The sequence below is a fragment of the Dipodomys spectabilis genome, unplaced genomic scaffold, assembly GCF_019054845.1.
Source record: "Dipodomys spectabilis isolate Male_0828 unplaced genomic scaffold, ASM1905484v1 ptg000178l, whole genome shotgun sequence".
Lineage (NCBI taxonomy): Eukaryota > Metazoa > Chordata > Mammalia > Rodentia > Heteromyidae > Dipodomys > Dipodomys spectabilis.
The window spans coordinates 12,430,056-12,450,254 of record NW_024870855.1 but is presented as its reverse complement, the minus strand read 5'-3'; the positions used below and the strand labels follow the sequence as shown (position 1 = coordinate 12,450,254).

The 20,199-nt window shown below is 46.9% G+C and overlaps 2 protein-coding genes across 4 annotated transcripts in view; both read right to left on the bottom strand.

The window, feature by feature from the left end:
• Positions 1-5,309, bottom strand: part of Nt5c3a (5'-nucleotidase, cytosolic IIIA) — a 56,282-nt gene extending 50,973 nt beyond the window's left edge. For 2 of the 3 annotated variants that reach the window (XM_042694963.1, XM_042694962.1), the window contains exon 1: positions 5,148-5,309. In XM_042694963.1, the coding sequence (XP_042550897.1) occupies positions 5,148-5,285 (138 nt within the window). In that variant the 5' untranslated portion in view covers positions 5,286-5,309. The remainder of the gene's footprint in view (positions 1-5,147) is intronic. The other variant, XM_042694965.1, reaches the window with a different exon arrangement.
• Positions 5,310-8,044: 2,735 nt separating this feature from the next.
• Rp9 (RP9 pre-mRNA splicing factor) lies at positions 8,045-19,810 on the bottom strand. The gene is made up of 6 exons (XM_042694967.1): positions 19,585-19,810; positions 16,477-16,507; positions 15,424-15,553; positions 13,211-13,302; positions 9,287-9,348; positions 8,045-8,601 (listed from the first exon to the last, which is right to left on the bottom strand). The coding sequence occupies exons 1-6, from the start codon at positions 19,746-19,748 to the stop codon at positions 8,403-8,405; spliced, it is 678 nt and encodes a 225-aa protein (XP_042550901.1). The 5' UTR covers positions 19,749-19,810; the 3' UTR covers positions 8,045-8,402.
• Between the last annotated feature and the right edge of the window lie 389 nt (positions 19,811-20,199).

Genomic DNA, 20,199 nt, shown 5'->3' with positions numbered 1-20,199 from the left:
CACGTCATCTACTAAGCTATTCCTCAGGAGGCTAAGACATGGATGCTTGAAGCTGGAAGCCAGCTTGGGCAGAAAAGTCCAGGAGATTCCATCTCCAATTAAACAGTAAAAAGCTAGACTTGGAGGTGTGGCTTAAGTGGCAGAGAGCCAGTTGTAAGCAATAAAGCCAAGCAAGAACTCAAGGCCTTGAGTTCTAACCCTGGAACCACAGGGTGGGGGTGGGGGGGAGGGGGGGAGGGAGCTCAGGCACAGAGACAAGGAACTTCAAAAGTTACAGTCTGTCCAAACCTGCATCACTTGCAAGTAGTGAAGCAAGACATGTGTATGTATAGTGAAGCATATGAATACATATCAATAATATTAAAACAGAAGCCAGGGTAGCTCAGTGGTCAGGTGCTTAGGTAGCAGGCACTAGGCTCTGGATCCAATTCCACCACAAAAACTAAAGCAGAAGAACAACAAATTAACTGGACATTGTGGCCCATGCCTATAATCCCTGCCTATGAGACAGGAGGATCAGTAATTCCAGGCAACCTAGGCTACACAGAAAAGCAGTATCTCAAACAAAACAAAACAACAAGAAAAATGACAAAGTAGGTTTGATATCCTGGGTTAGAGTGCAGACTAGGAGACTCCCGAAGTGACTCTTGGGGTTGTATTTTTTATAACAATTTTTCTTTCTTTCTTTCTTTTTGTTTTTAGTTGTGGGGTTTGAACTCAAGGCTTGGGCACTGTTCCTGAGCCCCTTTGTGCTCAAGGCTAAGCTCTACCATTTGAGCCATAGCACCACATCCTGTTTTTTAGTGGTTAATTGGAGAAAATAAGAGTTAATAAGAGTCTCAGGGGGACTTTTCTGCCCTGGGCTGGTTTTGAATCACGATCCTCAGATCTCAGCCTCCTGAGTAGCTAGGATTATAGATGTGAGCCACTGGTGCCCAGCTAACAATTCTTCTTAATTGGGGTTCAAAGTTACCATTCTCTATCATGAAAATGTACTCTCGCCAGGTATGGTGGTGGTGCACTCCTGTAATCCCAGCTACAGCAGTATTTATTCTCCTTCTCCTTCTCCTTCTTCTTCTTCTTTGTCTTTTTTGGCTAGTCCTAGGGCTTAAACTCAGGGACTAGGTGCTGTCCCTGAGCTTATTTTGCTCAAGGCTAGCACTTTGCCACAGTGCCACTTCCAGCTTTTCCTGTTTATGTGATATTGAGGAATAGAACCCAGGATTTCATGCATGCTAGGCAAGTACTCTACCACTAAGCCACTTTCCCAGCCCCAAGCTACTGTATTTCTTTAACAATGACTTTCTTTTTCCCTACTCTGATAGGTGATATGGGTGATACTTGATATGTTGGCCATTTGTTACTAAGACACGGGGATCTGAAATGTACCAAGAAGTAGCAGGAAGAAACCCATTCTCTTGCTCAAGTACCAACCTGAATGTTACCTGAGAGCGGCCTGGATAGTACAAATAAACTCTAACTGGTTATCAACGAAAACTGGGTTTCACAGAATTATCAAGTGTTATAAAACTACATTCTTCCTTTCCTTTCTTCCTTTTTGGCCTATGGAGTATACTTTGCAAAATCCTTCTTCTAAAGCTAGGCTTAGTGATGCATTACTGTAGTTCTAGCTACATGTAAGGCTAAAACAAGAGGATCACTTCAGCCCAAGGGTTCAAGACTAGTCGGGGCAACACAGATTCCCCCTAACCTTCTAAAAAAAAAAGTTGGACTTGGTGGTGACAGGGGCCTGTAATCCCAGCCTAAGGGATTAGGAAAGGCCAGCCTGGGTTACATAATAAGATTCTGTCCCAAACACAAACCAACAGAAAACACCAAGCCAGGGCGCTGGTGGCTCATGCCTGTAATCCTAGTTATACAGGAGGTTGAGATCTGAGGATTGCGGTTCAAAGCTAGCCCAGGCAGGAAAGTCTGTGAAACTCTTATCTCCAATAAACCACCAGAAAACCAGAAATGGCACTGTGGCTCAAGTGGTAGAATGCTAGCCTTCAGCTAAAGAGTTGAGGGACAGTGCCCAGGCACAGAGTTCAAGCCCCATGACCAACACACACACACACACACACACACACACACACACACACAATACCAAGCTACTATTCTAACACTTTTCATTCTTGCTACACCAGCTACAAGGCACCCAAATATTTCATCTTCATTTGGGATTTTTACAATAGAGAATGATGGGGCTGTGGCAAGGACAGAAGAGCTAATTGACAGTGTCAAAGCCAAATGAAGTGAGCCATAACCGAAACTGTAAAATACACAGCTGGGTGTGTCAACTGAATGAGTGCAGGAGTGGACAGTGGACACCAAATGTCCTGGGTGGAGGTCTTCCTCCACTTATCTCTGCAGACCAGCATCCCCTCTCAATGTGGGGACTCCAACAACTCCTTTCCAAAGAGCTCTGTGTGGGAGCCCCCAGGGGACAGGGTGTCCACAACTACCACACTACCTCAGCCAAGATCAAGCTCAGAGCATGCACCCTTGACTGTAACAAAAGCAACACAGTCCTCAATAGTCAAATGAAGATAAAGTTGAACTAAGGGATGGCCTACAAAGTACCTGACCACAGCTACTCAAACCTTCAAGGGACATAAGCAGGGTCTGAGGAACCATCATAGCCAAGAGAAGATAACAGGATAAGAGGCACGATGACAAGGTGTCATTTGGTGTCCTGGAGGGGCCCCTGGGATAGAGAAGAACAGGTAAAGTGAAAACAAAGGAAATTTCAATAAAGCACAGGCACTGAGTAAGAAATCCAATTTGTTCGGGAATTGTGACAAATGAACCATGCAGCTGTGGTGTGAATCGGTCATCCTGTATATGCATGACATACAGAAGGAGCAAATAGGGTATAGATTCAAGATTCTAACTGAAAAAGAACTGAAGCAGAAAGGGCTGAGAGACCAAGTAGGAGAACATTTGTCTAGCAAGCTTGAAGCCTAGAGTTCAAACTGCAGTATCACCGTGAGAGAGAGAGAGAGAGAGAGAGAGAGAGAGAGAGAGGGAGAGAGAGGAGTGCACCAAAAAATAAAGTGACAATGCATGGTTTCAAAAGTCATGGAAACCATTTTTAAATTTTTTTTTATTGTGAAAATACTGTACAGAGGGGTTACAATTACATGGGCAAGGTAATGAGTACATTTCTTATTTCCTCACCCTCCATACTGAAGTCATCGTCTCTAGTGTCATTTGCTGTGACCAGAGGAGATCATGGCTTTGTGAGATTCTCTGAGGAAGAATAGTGAATGAGCAAACCAGACCCAAAAACATGGCTGCCCCAAAGAGAAAGAAACATTTAAGTCTTCCAGGTAAATACTTTTTCTATTTGAGGAAACAACCTATGAAAACTACAGAAGTTCAAGCTAGGCACTGCTGGCTCATGTCTGCAATCCTAGTACCCACGAGGCTAAGATTTGATGATGGATTCGAAGTCAGCCTGGCAGGAAAGTCCATGAGATTTTTACCTCCAATTAACCAACAAAAAGTTGGAAGCAGAGGTGGGCTCAAGTGGTAGAGCATTAGCCTTGAGCAAAAAGAAGCCTCAGGAACAGGGCCCAGGCCCTGAGTTCAAGCCCCAGGACTGCTGTCAATAAATAAATAAATACCCGGTGCCAGTGGCTCACACCTGTAATCCTAGCTACTCAGGAGGCTGACATCTGTGGATCTTGGTTCAAAGCCAGCCCAGGCAGGAAAGTCCATGAAACTCTTATCTCCAATTAACCATTAGAAAACCGGAAGTGGCACTGTGGCTTAAGAGATAGAGCTCTAGCCTTGATCTGAAGAGCGGAGGGGCAGTGCCCAGGTCCAGAGTTCAAGCCCCACAACTTCCAAAAATAAATAAATAAAGCAACAGAAGTTCTATTTCTGCATCTTTTCAACTGGAGAGCTTCACGCAGGCCACACATATAACCCAGTCTGACTTAAAATAATGTACTCAGAATACAGTTAGTGATGGACTGGTGTTCACAGACAGTATACAAGTCTATAGATTCATCATGAATCCTCACTACTTTTTGCAAAGACAACAGTTTCTTAACCAACTTTCTAAGAAAGATGAACTACATACAGAAAGCCAGAAGGATGAATTATTTTTCAACATATAGAATATAAGATTGTAGTTTGGGTCAAAAGAAAACCACTGAAGTTCTCTAAACAGTATGGCAACATGAACAAAATGAAACTACAGAGATGAAAACATTTGGGGTCCACAGGGGTAGAGAGGAAGCTATCATGGTCCCAGAAATAAGTCAACTCAAAATCTGGGAATATTATGAAGAGATAAATATGGGAACCAACCAATTATTACAAAATGTTCCTGTATCCAGCCTTGGGCCATGTGCACTAAACAACAGGCTAAATCATCTCTCCTGTTTGAATCGATTCCATGAGCTGCAACCTAAAATGCAATTATTTAGAATTGCAAGTAAAACCTCACCTTGTCTGTGTAGGACATCCATGGCCCAAGTGTTTGCAAGGACAGCACTGGATAGCTGCTGGAGCCCGGACCATGCATGCTAGTCAATAAACGAGTCCAGTCCTGCCCCAGTCTCCTCCAACTCACAAAAAGGAACATATTCAGCCTCCAAACATGAACGACTTACAATGCTCCTCAGATGGAATTCTTGAGACACACTGCTTTGACCCACTTGGAAGTACATTGCCAAAGGAAACTGTAAACATTTAGGCAAGTTCTTTTGTGTGTGTGTGTGGGGGGGGAGAGAGAGAGAGAGGGAGACTTCTTGGAGTTTGAAACAAGAAGGAAAATACATGAAATACAACATGAATTAATCTGACCTGTATTTTTAAAGCACTAAGGATATCAGGTTTTCACAATGTAACTGGAGCAGCCCAGGCTGAGTGCAAGTCCGTACCGATGCGGGACGGATCCATGCGGGCAAGGAGAGGAAGGCGGGGTTGGCAGCAGCACAGGGTGTTAGCCTCCCGAGCATCTCTTTTCTCCTGGCTCCATCGGATGGACACAAAGCCCGCCGGGCCCCCGCGGCCGCCGTCGGGCCCCCGAGGCCGCCCTCCGGCCCCGGAGCCCCGCGCGCCCCACGTGGCGGCCCCACGACGGACCCACGGACCCCGCCACGGGCCTAGCGGTACTGTCCTTCCGCACTCACCATCTCGATGATCTTGGTCTTGCGGCCCGTCTTCCTCCTCAAGGTGAAAATGTACTGGGCCAGCACCACCCCCGCCACCAGCGCGCACACGCTGGCGCTCGCCACCGCGCCCATCCGCGCCACGGCCGCGCGGTCCATGTGGACCCCGAGTGCCTCAGGCCGGAACACTAGACGCTGTCCGCACCGACGCGAGATGTGGGACTCGGGAGCCGTGCGACCGGCCAAGAGGCTCCGACACCCCGCCCCAGAAGTCCCGCCCTCTAGGTGGCCACACCCACCAGAGGGCCCGCCCGGCGGTACCAGCTCCGCCCTAATAAGACCCCACCCCAGTCCAAAGGCCCCGCCTTGCTAGTACTCCGCCTCTCCCCCATAAGCCACGCCCTAACGCTTGGGGGCGGGGTCAGTGAGTCTCCCCCCACCCGAAGGCGTGGCCTGCGTCGTACTCCTTGCAGGAGGCGGGACTTCCGCAGACCCGGCGTCTGAGTGCCAGCGTGCGAGGCAACTTGGCCTCCGGCTCTGGCGGCTGTGTCTGTTATGGCTCTGCTGAAAACCAGCAGGTAGTGTCCGGGCGCCCCGCCCTTGAAGTAGTCAGGCGCGCTGCCCTCCGTCCGGGCCGGACTTAAAGGCCTGCGCGGCCTCGTGGATGGATGGTGCTGTGACAGCCGTGCCGCCGTGGGGAGTCTGACGGACCGGGTGGCCGCGCCGACCCTCTCCTCGCGCGTCTCCGCCTCGGTGGGACGGGGACCCGCGGTGCTGGTAGCCCCGGTGTTACAGGCTCCCGGCTGATTCCCGCTGTCTCTGCGTAACCCACGTCCATGGGGCCTAGCTGGTACAGCGCCTTGCATTTAAACTTAAGTACTAAACAAAACTGATTCTGCACACCACGATCACGAGGGCGTGGGCTGTTAGGACTCCGGGGTCAGCGACCGTCCCAGGGCTGATGCAGGTCCTGGAGAGGCCATGAAGATCTGAACAGGTGACCAGCGCACTGCTGCTCATGGCCACTGCCTTCCGTTGAGAGCTGATAGATTTGTAATCTACATTGTTATCTTCCCCGCTCCCTACCCCTAAATTGAACTGGGCCTTGAACCTGTTAGGCCAGCATTCTGCCAGTGCTGTGGCTATTTTTTAAATATTTTGGACTATTTTTAATTTTTTCCCAGTAGTGGGACTTGAAGTCGGCTTCTTACACTTTTTCTGTCATTGCTGGTGTTCTACCATTTGGACACAACTCCACTCCCAGCCTTTTGCTATTTGGAATAAATTTCCTGGATTTGTCTGCCAGGCTGGCTCAAATCACAACTCCCAGAACTCAGCTTTCTGGCTTTTAGGTGGTTTTGTCTTTTCTTTGAATCAGGCTCTTGTTAGTAGCCCACGATTGCCTTTAACTTTTTTGCCTGTGTGCTGGTCCTGGGACTTGAACTCCAGCCTGGGCACTTGTCCCTGAGATATTTTGCTCAAGGCTAGTACTCTATCTACCACTTGAGCCACAGCTCTACTTCTGACTTTTTTGGTAGAGGTGAGTCTCATGGACTTTTCTGGCTAGGTTAGCTTTGACCATGATGCTCAGATCTGAGTAGCTAGGATTACAGACAAGAGCCCTCCATGCCCAGCTGAACTTTTGATTCTCTTGCCTCAGCCTCCTGAAGGCTGTTACTGGCAGTCAGGTCTAGCTTTTACCTAGCAGGCATGGTATAGGAACTGGGGAGAGATGACAAAGATCAATGGAAGGAAAAGACGGACTCAAATGGCCCTTGGCTTTGAGAAACAAAACCAGGGGTATCTGATTATGACTCAGTGGTACACTTGCCTAGACTGGGTAAGCACTCAATCCCCAGCAATATAAAAACAAATGAACCCCAGAATTCTTCCCAAGACCTGGCAATTGGAGTATAGGCATCCTGTGCTCCTAAGGTGCTTTTCCAAAGCCAGGACTGGAGCATTCCTGTGACAGGTGGGTCCTCTAGGCCCGGAATGAGTCTTCTATGCACTGTATTACCCCTCATTATTGAAGGAAGTAGTAAGATTCTGAACCCTAAATGAACAGGGGAATAGCAGTTGTCTATGATGGATGCCAACACACTTGCCATTGGGCAAGATCCAACTGTACTTTGGCTCTATGAGAGAATGTCTTCTCTCAGCACAGGCACCTCCCTGTCCCCTGCAGCAGCCCATCATAAGCTACAAGGTTACAGGCAAGCAGGCTGTGTTCATGGGGGAGGCGGGAAGTGAGGGGTGTATTCTGGGATATGGCTAGCTGGCCCAGTTAGTATTTCCCCTATAAACTTTCTGGGTCAATACCTCTGTGTAAAGGTTGGGACCCCGGTAATAGCCAGATAGGCACACACAATTTCTTATTGTAGGAATCCTCTCCAACCTAGTTGCTACTTATGAAGTGAATATAAATGTGCACCTTTTATAGGGTAACAGGGCCATGCATACTAGACCAAAGATCACATTTATACCATTAAATTTAAAAAGGAACAACATACATTACATTTGTACATAGAAAGCCCTATGTGTACTGGTGGCTCTTGCCTATGATCCTAGCTACCCAGAAGGCTGGGATCTGAGGATCATGGTTCAAAGCCAGCACAGGCAGGAAAATCCATGAGAAGCTATCTCCAATTAACTACCAGGAAACTGGAAGTGGAGCTGCTCAAAGTGATAGTGCTAGCCTTGAGTAAAAAGAGCTCAGAGTCAGTGCCCAAGCCCCAAGTTCAAGTCCCCCTCCCAAAAAAAAGTGTCCTATGTGTTCATGACATACTGGCAAGTTCACTACAACTGTAAGCAAGAACAGGAACCTCTGGGAAGTAACTGGGGTAAAAATGAGTCCAGGATGAAACCTTTGAAATTCATTCTACATGTCCATGTTGTTCATGAATAGATGACTACACTTTAAAAAATAAATCATTAACTTTTATTACCCTCAACAACAGAAGGGTCCAGCCCGAGGCTTGTGGGCACTGAGTTGCCCAGGATGGCGGGCAAGGCTGGGGCAGCTCCCTTATCCCACGCCCTGAAGCATTCTATAGGCACCAACTCCAGGGACCAACAGGGAAGACACCCAAGACACTCTCCTGCCTGGAACTGGCCCAGCCCCAGGCAGCACCTGGGAAGACAACCCACCCTGCTGGGAGTCAGCTGGTCATGGGAAGGGATGAGCATCCACAATGTGATGACTGTCCCCTCTGGGTCTATATCCTGACTCTCATCTCATCTTCCTCTGCTCTTCCAGTGCTTGAGGACCCCCCATCATTCTGAGTCTGAACTTGAACTTGACTTGGAAGACTTATGCTTCCGTTTTTTCTTCTTTTTCTTCTCTTTCTTCCTTTTTTTATGTTTTTCCTTTTTCTTCTTTTTCTTGTGCTTCTCTTTACACTCAGAGGAGCTGGAGCTGCTCCCATCCTCATCTGAGGTGGAATCCTCCAGCAACTGCTTTAACTGCTGTATCCTAAACACAGAACAGGTCGGGGGATGTGATCTGTCACTGAGTGTTTTTCTGTACACAGACAACTTAAACGCAGCTTTGGGGGGAGAATGGGGAACAACTGTATCACTAGAGGCAACACCTACACTCCACTGTCCACTTCTGCATGATCCCAGTCTTTATCATTTCTAGCAGAGGCATATTTATTGAAACTTTCCTCCTTGCTCAATTTCATTGCAATCTACCTCAAGTACGATTCAGTGTATCTAGCTGGAAAAAAATAAGTTACTTTTTTCAACCTTCTCTTTAAATCATGTCTAATTTTTAACAAAAGATTAGGTCCTCCACAATAATGAAGTAAAAACTAGATTAGAGCTGGTTTTGTTGTGCCCTTGTATACACCTAGAATCCCAGCTGGAAGCTGAGGTGGGAGGATGGAAAATCCACACCCAACCTAGACTAGATAGTCATACCCTGTCTAAAACAAACAAACTAGAATTGTCAATTGATGACCCCATAGTGCTTTTAAAACCACAGGAGGCTGGCTGGTCCCTGCCCTTCATATCAGCCTTCTGGGATGTGGCACCTGTCTCCTACCATTCACAGCTACAGGAACATGTTCACAGGACCAGCCCCCTAGTACTAGAATGGTGGTCTAAACATTGTATAATCTAAGACTGTGGGAGGATGTTAGGTCATATGACATCACCTCACGTCCTTCTCGTGCCTTTTATTCTCCCGAATGATGTCATACATGGGGTCTTCATGTGCCTGAGGGTGAGAGAAGGTTGGGTTAGGTTTCAAAGACTTGCCAAGTAAAAATTAAATTTTATGTCATCAAAACCAGTGTTAGCTGGAGGTTTTTTTTTCTTAAAAAATTACATATAATGAATTATGTAGTTTAGGCTGGCCTCAAATTTGTGATTTTCCTACTTCACCCTCCTAAATGCCTAGATTTCAGGCTGTTACCACTATGTCTATCATGATCTACTTTTAGTTGCTATATATACACATTTGTGTGTGTGTGTGGTGTGTGTGTGTGTGTGTGTGTGTGTGTGTGTGTGTGTGTGTGTGTGTGTGTGTGTGTGTGTGTGTGTGTGTGTGTGTGTGTGTGTGTGTGTGTGTGTGTGTGTGTGTGTGTGTGTGTGTGTGTGTGTGTGTGCTCCAGTCCTGGCACTTAAACTCAGGGCCTGGGTGCTGTCCCTTACCCTTTGCTCAAGGCGAATGCTCTCCCATACCTCCATTTCTGGCTTTTCAGTGCTTAATTGGAGATAAGAGTCTCAGACTTTCCTGCTCAGACTGGCTGTGATTCTCAGACTCAGCCTTCTGAGTGGCTAGAATTACAAGCATGAGCCACTGGTGCTGAGGCTATACTCCTTTTAAAGGACTTAACTGACTACAAAATCATTACAGCTACAAAAATACTTCTCTAATTAGAAAAACACAGGAGCCGGGCACCAGTGGCTCACGCCTGTAATCCTAGCTACTCAGGAGGCTGAGATCTGAGGACCACAGTTCAAAGCCAGCCAGCGCAGGAAAGTCCATGAGACTCTTATCTCCAATAAACCACTAGAAAACCAGAAGTGGCATTGTGGCTCAAGCAGTAGAGCACTCACCTTGAGCTGAAGAGTGCAGGGACAGTGCCCAAGATGAGAGTTCAAGCCCCATGACCGACCAAAAAAAAAAAAGAAAGAAAGAAAAAGGAAAACACAGGAAACAAATAATCTTTAAGAAGAATATCTAAATAAACTGTGGGGTAGAGCTATGAAACTTGGGAAGTACATGTAGACAGCTGTCCAAGATCAGTGAATAAAAACTTGAGTTGCAAAGTGATACATAAGAAAGACCACTTATCAGAACATACAGATAGATTCAAATTCCAAAGACTCTGGGTATACAGACATCTGGTACTGTCTGCAGACTGACTCTGGAAAGACAAGCACTCTTATTCTTGGTGGCAAAAACTAAGGCTCATTTTGTTCAGTAAGGAAAATACATTCTACAATTACATCATTTACTAAGTAGCTCCTAGTACTTGCATATAAGAATATACTTAGAAGAAATATGAGAAGTGAATTATCTCATGATCTCATTTTAACAAAAAAATGACAGCTTAACCCAGCTCTTCAGAGGCTGAGGCAGAAAGGTTGAGTTTGAGGCCAGCCTGAGCTACATAGCAAGACCTTGTCTCCATACAAAATAAAAACCAAAGGAAAAGGCTGTCGGTAAAGTATACAATGCCCCAGGTCCAATTCTCAACATCAAAACAAATATGCATATATAGACCCAAGTAACTTGAAGGTATGGATTAGAGTTGAGGAGATGAGGAAACTGATATATAAGGGGTGGCATTGATCAAGATGCATTGTACTTGCCAATATGTTGAAATACCTTTACATGATTACTTAAACAAAAAACAAACCCCACAAACCACCCCATACATGCATATATGGTATGTGTGTGAAGTATCCCCTAAAGAGGGAATATAGCCTATGGGCTGTGCCTTAGCAGGCTGGTAGATTCAGAGAGTTGACTGGATCATCAGGGCCTAGCTTTGTGAACAAGTTAATCCACTGGAAGGCTTATACTAACAGGCTTCTAGGAGGCTGGTCTGGCTGTAGGAAATAGGTATTGGGGGCACATCTCTGAAGGCTGTGCCTTGTTCTACCTCTTGTCACTGCCTTCAGCTGCCAGAAGGTGGGCATGCCCAACAGCAATGGAGCTAACTGGCTGGGGACTGAAACATCTGGAACCAAGACTTAAACCTGTCTGCCTTCCGAGCCTTTTCCACAGTGATTAAACCATTTATTGCAGAAATTTTCAAATATTATAAAACAAATGTAAAGAACATATTGTTCAGAGGTAGATCACTTGCTGAAATAAATATGTATGAGTGAATTTAAAAAAAATCTATGATCTCACTTTCCAGGTGAATTCTCATTAATCTCTAGTGTATTTTTATTTTTTTTTGGGTCTGGTGGTGGGGCCTGAACTCTGGTCCTGGGAGCTGTCCCTCAGCTCTTCAGTTCAAGGCTAGCACTCTTCCACTTGTGCCACAGCGCCACTTCCGGCTTTTTTCTTTTTGCTTATGTGGTGCTGAGGAATTGAACCCAGGGCCTCATGCATGCAAGGCAAGCTCTCTACCACTGAGCCACCTTCCCAGCCCTCTAGTGTATTTTTAATATGAAGAATTTGAATCATATGATACATATACACAGCTTTCTTTTTTCTTTTTTTGTTGGTTATAGGGCTTGAGCTCAGGACCTGGGCACTATCCCTGAGCTCTTTTGCCGAAGGCTAGAACTCTGATACTTTGAGCCACAACTCTACCTCCAGTTTTTGAGTGGTTAACTGGAGATAAAGAGTCTCAGGGGAACTTTCCTGCTCGGGCTGTCTTTGAGCCACAATCCTCAGATCTCAGCCTCCTGAGTAGCTAGGATTACAGGCATAAGCCACCAGTGCCTGGCCAGCTCTATGAGTTTTCACTTAGGTTTTTGCAAGTATTTTCCTACATTACACAACCTAAATCATAATGCGGCTGCAGGTGTAGATTACGATTAGAGCACTTGCCTCTAATACAAAAAGCAGTGGGTTTGATCTCAACAAAAGTTGGGAGAATTTTGTTCTTTTTTTATTTTCCTCTGTGTGTGTGTGTATGTGTGTGTTTTAAGACAGGTTTTTGCTGTGTAGTCCCGGCTGGCCTCAAACTTGGGATGCTCCTGCCTTAGGCTTTAGAGTGCTGGAATTACAGACGTACATCACCACACCTGGCCTTGACCCCATGTTGATAAACATAATAATCCTAGTACATTCACACAGTAGCATATTTTTGATAGAAGTAGTTACAACATGTGAATTCATACCTCCCATGGAGTTATTTTGTAAAAATACACAAGGAAATGGGTGATCCGTCTTACTATAATCTAGAGAGAAAACAGCTTAAGACAGTAAAACATTTAATGTTTATAAGAATCTGGGAAGTGAAAGGGTTAATTTTAGTAATGCAACATGACTATATATATATATATATGTATGTATGTATGTATGTATGTATATATATGTATGTATATATAGTAAGTTAAAGGGGATCTGAACAGTCTGCTTTAAAAAGAGACTGATGTCCCTAAGGTAGAAGTAAAAATCTTTTTATTTTGGGAGTACCGTGGATTAAATCCTAGGTAAGAACTCTACCATGAAGCTATATACTTTAAATTCCTTAAATTTTTTTTTCCTTGCAGGCTGGCATGGAACTTTGTGAATCTCTTACCCACCCTTGCAGGCTGGCATCCAGTGTGTGATGCTCCTAGCTCATCCTCTTCTGCACATTGTCTGTTAGTGTACACAAACATAGCTGGACAAAAATGTGTTGAGACAGTAGGGTCTCTCCAGGTTGTATAGGCTGGCCTCAAAGTAACGCTCCTTCTGCCCCCGCCTTCTTGAGTAACCACTGTGCCTAAGTACAGAACACTTTAACAGAGCTAATTGTGTCACCCAAGTATGGTAATCAAGGCATGCTTTGGCCAAGAGACTTATGGGAACAGCTTTCTGTGATAACTCATTTGCTGATGACAATCTGGCTCACAGCTGTCCACAATCTATGATCAATGTAAATCAACACTGCAGGTTTACTTACTACTCTGAACTGCTCTAACTTTTGGTTGCCTTTGATAAAGAAAGGGCATTCTTTGTCGCCTGTTCGGTGACCATACCGTTTGCAACGCCAACCTAAAACAAAGAAAAAGGGAGATAATTCTGTAAGGCAATGCGGTTTCTCACAGTGAAGTTTTCTTTCCTGAGACTAGATGATGCAGTTCTAAATGCAGAGGCCAACAGTGGGTGACATAAGAAAGTGACATCCCAGAAAACAGGCAAGCCAGCTGCTTCCCTACCCAGCCTTAAGTACTGTAGCTTAGAAGTGAATGTTCCCTAACCAGTGTTTATGAAGCAATGTGATGTAGACTTATTGTAGATGTGAATTTATCTTTCGTGTGTCTTACTCTGTCTTTAAGAATGAATCTTTTCCATTCACCAAGTGGTACAAAGTCTCATTTAGAAACACAAGATTGAATCAGCTACTGTACAATTCCCTCAGTTTTTGTTTGTTTGTTTGTTTTTTGGTCATGGGGCTTAAACTCTGGGCCTGAGCACTGTCCTTCAGCTCTTCAGCTCAAGGCTAGTGCTCTACCACTTGAGCCACAGCACCACTTCTGGCTTTTTCTGCTTATGTGGTGCTGAGGAATCGGACCCAAGGCCTAATGCGTGCAAGGCATGCACTCTACCACTAAGCCACCTTCCTAGCCCCAATTCCCTCAGTTTTAAGGAAACTCAGTCACCAGTTCTCTGAAAATGTGAATGGCATCACAACCCTGGTGGAACTCCACCTGCAGAACAGGGCAACTGTGCACTTAGTGACATCTGTTCTTACAAGCAGCTGAGCACATGCGCATGGTTCAAGTTCACAGTTCCAGGAATTTCCTAAAGCACGGATCTCACAGTGTGCCCAGGCCCATACTGCATGCAGTTCTGGTGCTTTCTCAACCTTTATGATGAAAGAAAATTCTATTCCCTGGGCTTGGCTATCAAAATAACCATGGAGTCTTTATTCTTTTCAAAAATTTTTTATGCTCTCCGAGATGTGACTGCTCTGGTGGGCAAAGTGCAGACATGGCAAGCTCTACTTGGGCTGTGGTCCAGGCTGTCTTGTTTCAGGTATTTGAAGGGACCACTGAGAGGGCAACCCAGAAGCCCTCTGAAACACCCTGAGACCCTATCAGGTTCAGCATTCAACAATTTTCTGTACAGGCGGATCACTGGGAAGAGGACTCCAGGGCAGTTAGATCCTGAGCAAAGATCACTGGACTTGGGTCAAAGCTAGCTCTGCCCCTACTGCGGGACTTTTCACCAGCCTGAGCAAGCTCTTTCCTTTCTTTTTTTTTTTTGATTTTTTTTTTTTTAATTGTGAAAATACTGTACAGAGGGGTTACAATTACATGGGCAAGATAGTGAGTACATTTCTTATCAAGCATTGTAGCCTCCTCCTTTGTTTACCCTTCCCATCCCTTCCCATTCTCACTCCCCCCCCAACCCTACCCCCCCCCCCCCCAGTTTGTTTTTGACATGACAACTTGTACTTCTCATTGTTGCAACGGGTCCACCTGTATCCTTATTTAAACGACTTGTTTTTCCCCTTCCTCTCCACAAATTATACCGACATCAAATACAGTGAAAGCAGGGGTTATACTGTGGGGGATGGACATACAAAGCAACAAAGAAATAATCTTATAATTGTGTTAGAAACAAATGCATGAAAGAAAAAAAAAAACATTTAAATACATATCTTAGGGTTCATTTTCCTTACATCACCTTATCTGACCTTTTCTGCTTGACTCAGACATATACTAGATATTGCAAATAAGGGAAATCATGGGACCTATGTTTCTTTGGGCTTGGCTTACTTCACTTAATATAATTTTTTCCAAGTCTTTCCATTTCCTAACAAATGGGGCAATGTCATTCTTTCTGATGGAGGCATAGAATTCCATTGTGTATATATACCACATTTTCTTGATCCATTCATCTACTGAGGGGCATCTGGGTTGGTTCCATATCTTAGCTATGGTAAATAATGCTGCAATAAACATAGCTGTGCTGGTAGCTTTAGTGTGGTCTTGTTTGTAAACATTTGGGTAAATGCCCCAAAGTGGGAAGCTCTTTCTTTTTCTAGAAATGGAGAGCATTCAGGACTTTACAAGGGCACACTGAGATGAAGTTATGGAAGTTAGCACACTGGGGTATTTGGTATACACCTGTATTTCATGGAATATACCTGACACCCTGTATACTCACACTGCATAACCTTGACTTCTTTCCCCAGGGGCATCCACAGTCCTTTAGTTGGCGCGTGAGCCAGAAACTCCCTGGCATGCTCGTTGCCTGGAACATCCGGTATGCAGTCTTCCGGCTTAGTCTCGTCTTCCTATGGGAAGGAAAGCACATATAAGCAACAAGGGAAAGCACTGGCATCTGCTTCTCCTGCCCAGGACCTTACTACTGCCTGCTTGTCCTGCACAGTGGTATCCAAGGCCATCCCTGATCACCCCAGGAACTGGAGAGACCAGTTACCCCTGACAGAAGAAACAATGAGACCTCACAGAAGACAAGGATCTGAAAATCAATGCAGCTGCTACTGGAGGATGATATGTGAGTGATGTATTCCGACAGAAGTTAAGACTCCAAAGGTTTCACCATGCCAGATATGTGTCAGGCAGGAACATGTATAAGAACTGAAGCAGGCCAGGCTACACAGAATACTAGAGACAGCCTGTGACATTCTATGGGCTCTCTGTGCAGAGCTCTGCAAAAGGGAGCCATGTGGGGTCTAGTGAGCTCTAGTGAGACCCCAGCCCAGGGTATACTGAGGGTGGGGTATACTCCAGCCCTGGTGAGGCAGACCAGGTACATGGCAGAATTCTTGAAGATGTCACCAGTGAGGGAGCCATGGCAGAGGAGCCCTTGGGAGCCTGCACTGCTTCCTCAGAAAGGGGAAACATGGCTGATTCAATTCCACAGAGAGATGTCAAAAAACCCCATCTGACACCAGCATGGAGGAGAGAGGTTTTCCATCAAAGGAGGTTTGAAACATGCAAAGCCAAGTGTTGTCCCAATCCCAGCATTCAGGATATGGAGGCAGAGCTGTGCCTATACTATGTAGTGAATTTGAGGCCAGCCTGGGCAATATGGTAAAACACTTTCTCAAAGACAGCAACAAACTAACAGATCCCCCTTCCCCAAGAACCCCACCAAAGCCCTCATATACTCAAGGTACCATGCAACCATTTTTCCTAGTTACTGAGGCTGCAAGCACAGCCTGTGGAGTGACAGTACCAACCTCACACTCACCTTGATAAGCCCAGGAGGAGGTTTTTCATAACTAGAAGATAAAAACAAAAAGCAAAACTTCATTCACTGTGTCAACAGAATGGATGTGTTCAGCTAGATGTGAAGCAGAGCTCTGGCACTTGTAGGGATTTTAGCAGTGAGCTTTCACCAGGAAGTTGCAGAGTAGCAGTCCCCAGACTCCAATCCAGCCTTCTTTGGGCAACAGACACTAACTGGGGCCTGTGCTCCCAGAGACCCAGAGGGCAGGGTATGCAAATTTACATTTGGGAAAAAGGATGGCAGGACAGGTTTGTGCAGTAAGTGCAGCTCTAGTGCTCTTCACACCACCCCATGGCCTCCAAAGCAGGCTGTGGTGGTCTCAGCTCAATCTGTGCATCATCTCTCCAAGTTCCAGGCTGTTATTCATGTATGTTAATGCTTCTGAGTACTAACTGGAAAGGATGGAGACACTTAATGACATGCTTTCCTCATTTTGGTTCTCCATATATGTATGCAGTGTTGAGAGGTCCTTCAGGAAAGGGGGGAATTAGGCAAAAGGAAGGTGAGAGTTTTCCTGTCTTCTCTAATACATGGGAGAAAACACATCAGTGGATGATGGATGAGAACTCCTGTGATGTTTGAGACTCTTATCTCCAATAAACCCACTAGGAAACCGGAAGTGCCTCTGTGGCTAAAGTGGTAGAGTGCTCACCTTGAGCTGAAGAGTGCAGGGACAGCGCCCAAGCCCAGAGTTCAAGCCCCAACGACTGACAAAAAAAAAAAAAAAGACTGGGTCTGAATTGATTTAGCTTCTTGGATTTGGTACAGTACTACTTCCAAAGTGGATGCTGAAATACTTTGTAAAGGAATGTTGTGGGGAGACAGAACTACCTTAGGGGGAAAAAAAAAGTGAATCCTGGGTAGTGATTTATTAGCATCTTAGTTAAGGCATTGCTTCATGCACTGATAGTAAAATATATAAATAAAAAAATTCCTTCATTCTGAGCTTTGAGAGTTGTACAAACAACATATGGCCAATTAAACTGAGGTCCAAATACATGGTAAGTATTGTTTTCTTGCCAGGACAAAAAGGAATATCGTGCAATTACAGACTCTGAAATATGGTATTAACATTGTACTCCCTAAAAGGCCATTTTATAACTGGTTCATAAGGCAGTATTTATTCCTTGAGCAAGCCAATCCATGAATGTGGTAGGTACATTTAAAATTTAAGTGTCAGCTTGGCACCAGTGGTTCATGTTTGTAATCCTATTCAGGAGGCTGAATCTGAGGATTATGATTCAAACCCAGACTGGGCAGAAAAGTCTGTAGGAGACTCTTATCTCCAATTAACAAGCAAAAAGCTGGAAGTGGAGGCATGGCTCAAGTGATAAGCACACCAGCCTTGAGCAAAAAAGCCAAGCAAAAGCATGAGACCCCAAGTTTGAGCCCCAGTAGTGGCACACATACACACAAAAAAAGTTGCAAAGACATACTTAAGTGCTATATATGTGCAATCAGGAAACTGGAATAGGTTCAGGTGCCTAAAGCTGTTTAGCTCTGTGCAGACTGTTAAACATTTGTGACAGGCCTGCCTCCAGAGAGACAAGACACATCCAGGTGGTCTTCAGTGACTGAGAGGTCTGAACCACTTTGTTGCTGCCTGCCTAGGGTCAAGGAGAGATAAGTACTGTGAAAGTAAGGAGACATAGGCTGTGCCCAAGTGGCTCACAGCGTGCTTGTAATGCTAGCTACTCAGGAGGCTGAGATTTGAGGATAATGGTTCAAAACCAGCCTGGGAAGGAAAGTCCATGAAATTCCTATCTCCCATTAATCATCAGAAAAGTGGAAGTAGCACTTTGGCTCAAGGTGGCAGAGTACTAGCCTTAAGTGAAAAAGCTCAGGGACAGTGCCCAGGCCCTGAATTCAAGCCCCATGACTGACCAAAATAAATAAATAAATAGATTAAATAAATAAAGCAAACAAAAAGTGAGGAGATACAAGGAAGGCCCATCCCATTCATAAGGATGAATAAACCCAGATTCAACTTGAGAAACTCCACCGTGTGCTAGCTTATAACATGGCCGAGGGATCTGCCTGCTATCTATCTTCCTCCCCAGGGGCTGTGTAGTGGCACACATCTGTAATCCCACCCAGGAGGAGAGGGCTGAGGCAGGAGGATGAAAAGTCAAGATCAACCTGGGTTAATAAGACCATGTCTCAAGAAGAAAAGGCATCCTGAGAATAAGAAGAAACATGGGAGAAGGACACTTTGGTGACCATGGAGTGGGGGAGATGGGTCTGAAGCCTGGGCTTTCCTGGAGCCAGGAGGCCCCAGCACACTAGACCCTGGTAAGGCAGGGCAGGCCCAGGGCTCTCACTCCAGCCGCAGGCAGGGGACTGAAGACTTTTGTGGAGCCCAGTAGAGTAAGTCCACCTGCTGACCTTGGGTCTCCACTTGCGGACCTGGGCATCTCACAGCCTGACCCCCGGAGAGGTTACAGAGACAACCGTGGGCCTCGGTCCCTCCTTGTGCCTCACAAGGCTGGGGAAGGATCATCGGAGTCCTTCCAACCACGCACTCGCTGGGGCACAGAAAGAAAAACCAAACAATCATAAGACGGGAAGACAGAAGTCAAAAGAAAAGTCACCGAGAGAGGCCGGCGGTGGAGACAGGAAAACAAACGAACAGGTTTTCCCCCCTCAATCTAATTCCATTTCAGGTTTCTTCTCCCGAGGGCGGTGACCCCGCAATCCTTCCGTCCCCTCTGTCACCCGACCCGGGCTCGGACCCGGACACCCCGCGGAGCGCGTCCTTCCAGCACCCGCCACCCGACGGGGCTGCCCAACGGCCTGGACTCCTCCATGGCCCCGGGGCGACCGAGGACCTGCGCGCGACACCCGCGCCCCGCACCCCAACTCCCACCTCTACCCCCCCACGACACCCTCCCGCCCCTCAACTGCCACCTCTCCCCGCCAGCACATCCCTCCCCGGCCCCAGCCCTCATCACTACCTCCCACCCCCATCCCCGCCCTCCTGCGCCCCCCACGCCCATCTTCCCAGCACACCCCGGCCCCGCCTGCCCCGCCCCACCCCTGCCCCGGCCCACCCGCGCCCCGCTGACTCACAAGGACTCCAGGTGCTGCAGCTGCTGCAGCTGCTGCGCGTCCCGGCGCCGCCGTTTCAGCTCCCGGCGCCGCTGCAGCTCCTGCTCCGCCGGCTCCCGCTGCCGCCGCGCGCCCCCCGCCCGCGCCTCCGACCCTGCGTCGTCGCGCCGCCGCTGGGACGACATCGCGGCCCGCGGGGCTCCGGGGACGGCTCCGGGCACTTCCTCCTCCCCGACCCCGCCTTCCCGCCGAGGGTCCTCAAATCGGTGCTCCGAGCCCCGCTTCCAGCAGCCAGGCCGCGGGCGCCCCCTGGCAGCGTTGGGGAGAGGGCGAGGCCGGAGAGGACTTCCGGGAGCGTCAGGGCCGCAGGCCACGCCCCCTCCGGTACAGGTTGGGCCTGCAGGCCGGAGCCCCTCACACAAGGGGGGGCCTTGTGTGGTCTTACCGCTGACTCTCTCCCCACTAGATACGCATGTTAGAATTAGAATTAATAAGTTTATTGACTTACTTATGTTTTGGGCAGTGGGGCTTGAACTCACGGCCTGGGCGCTGTCACTGAGTTCTTTTGCTCAAGGCTAGCACTGCCACTTTGAGCCACATGGCCACTTCCGGTTTTCAAGGGGGGGGGGGGGTTAA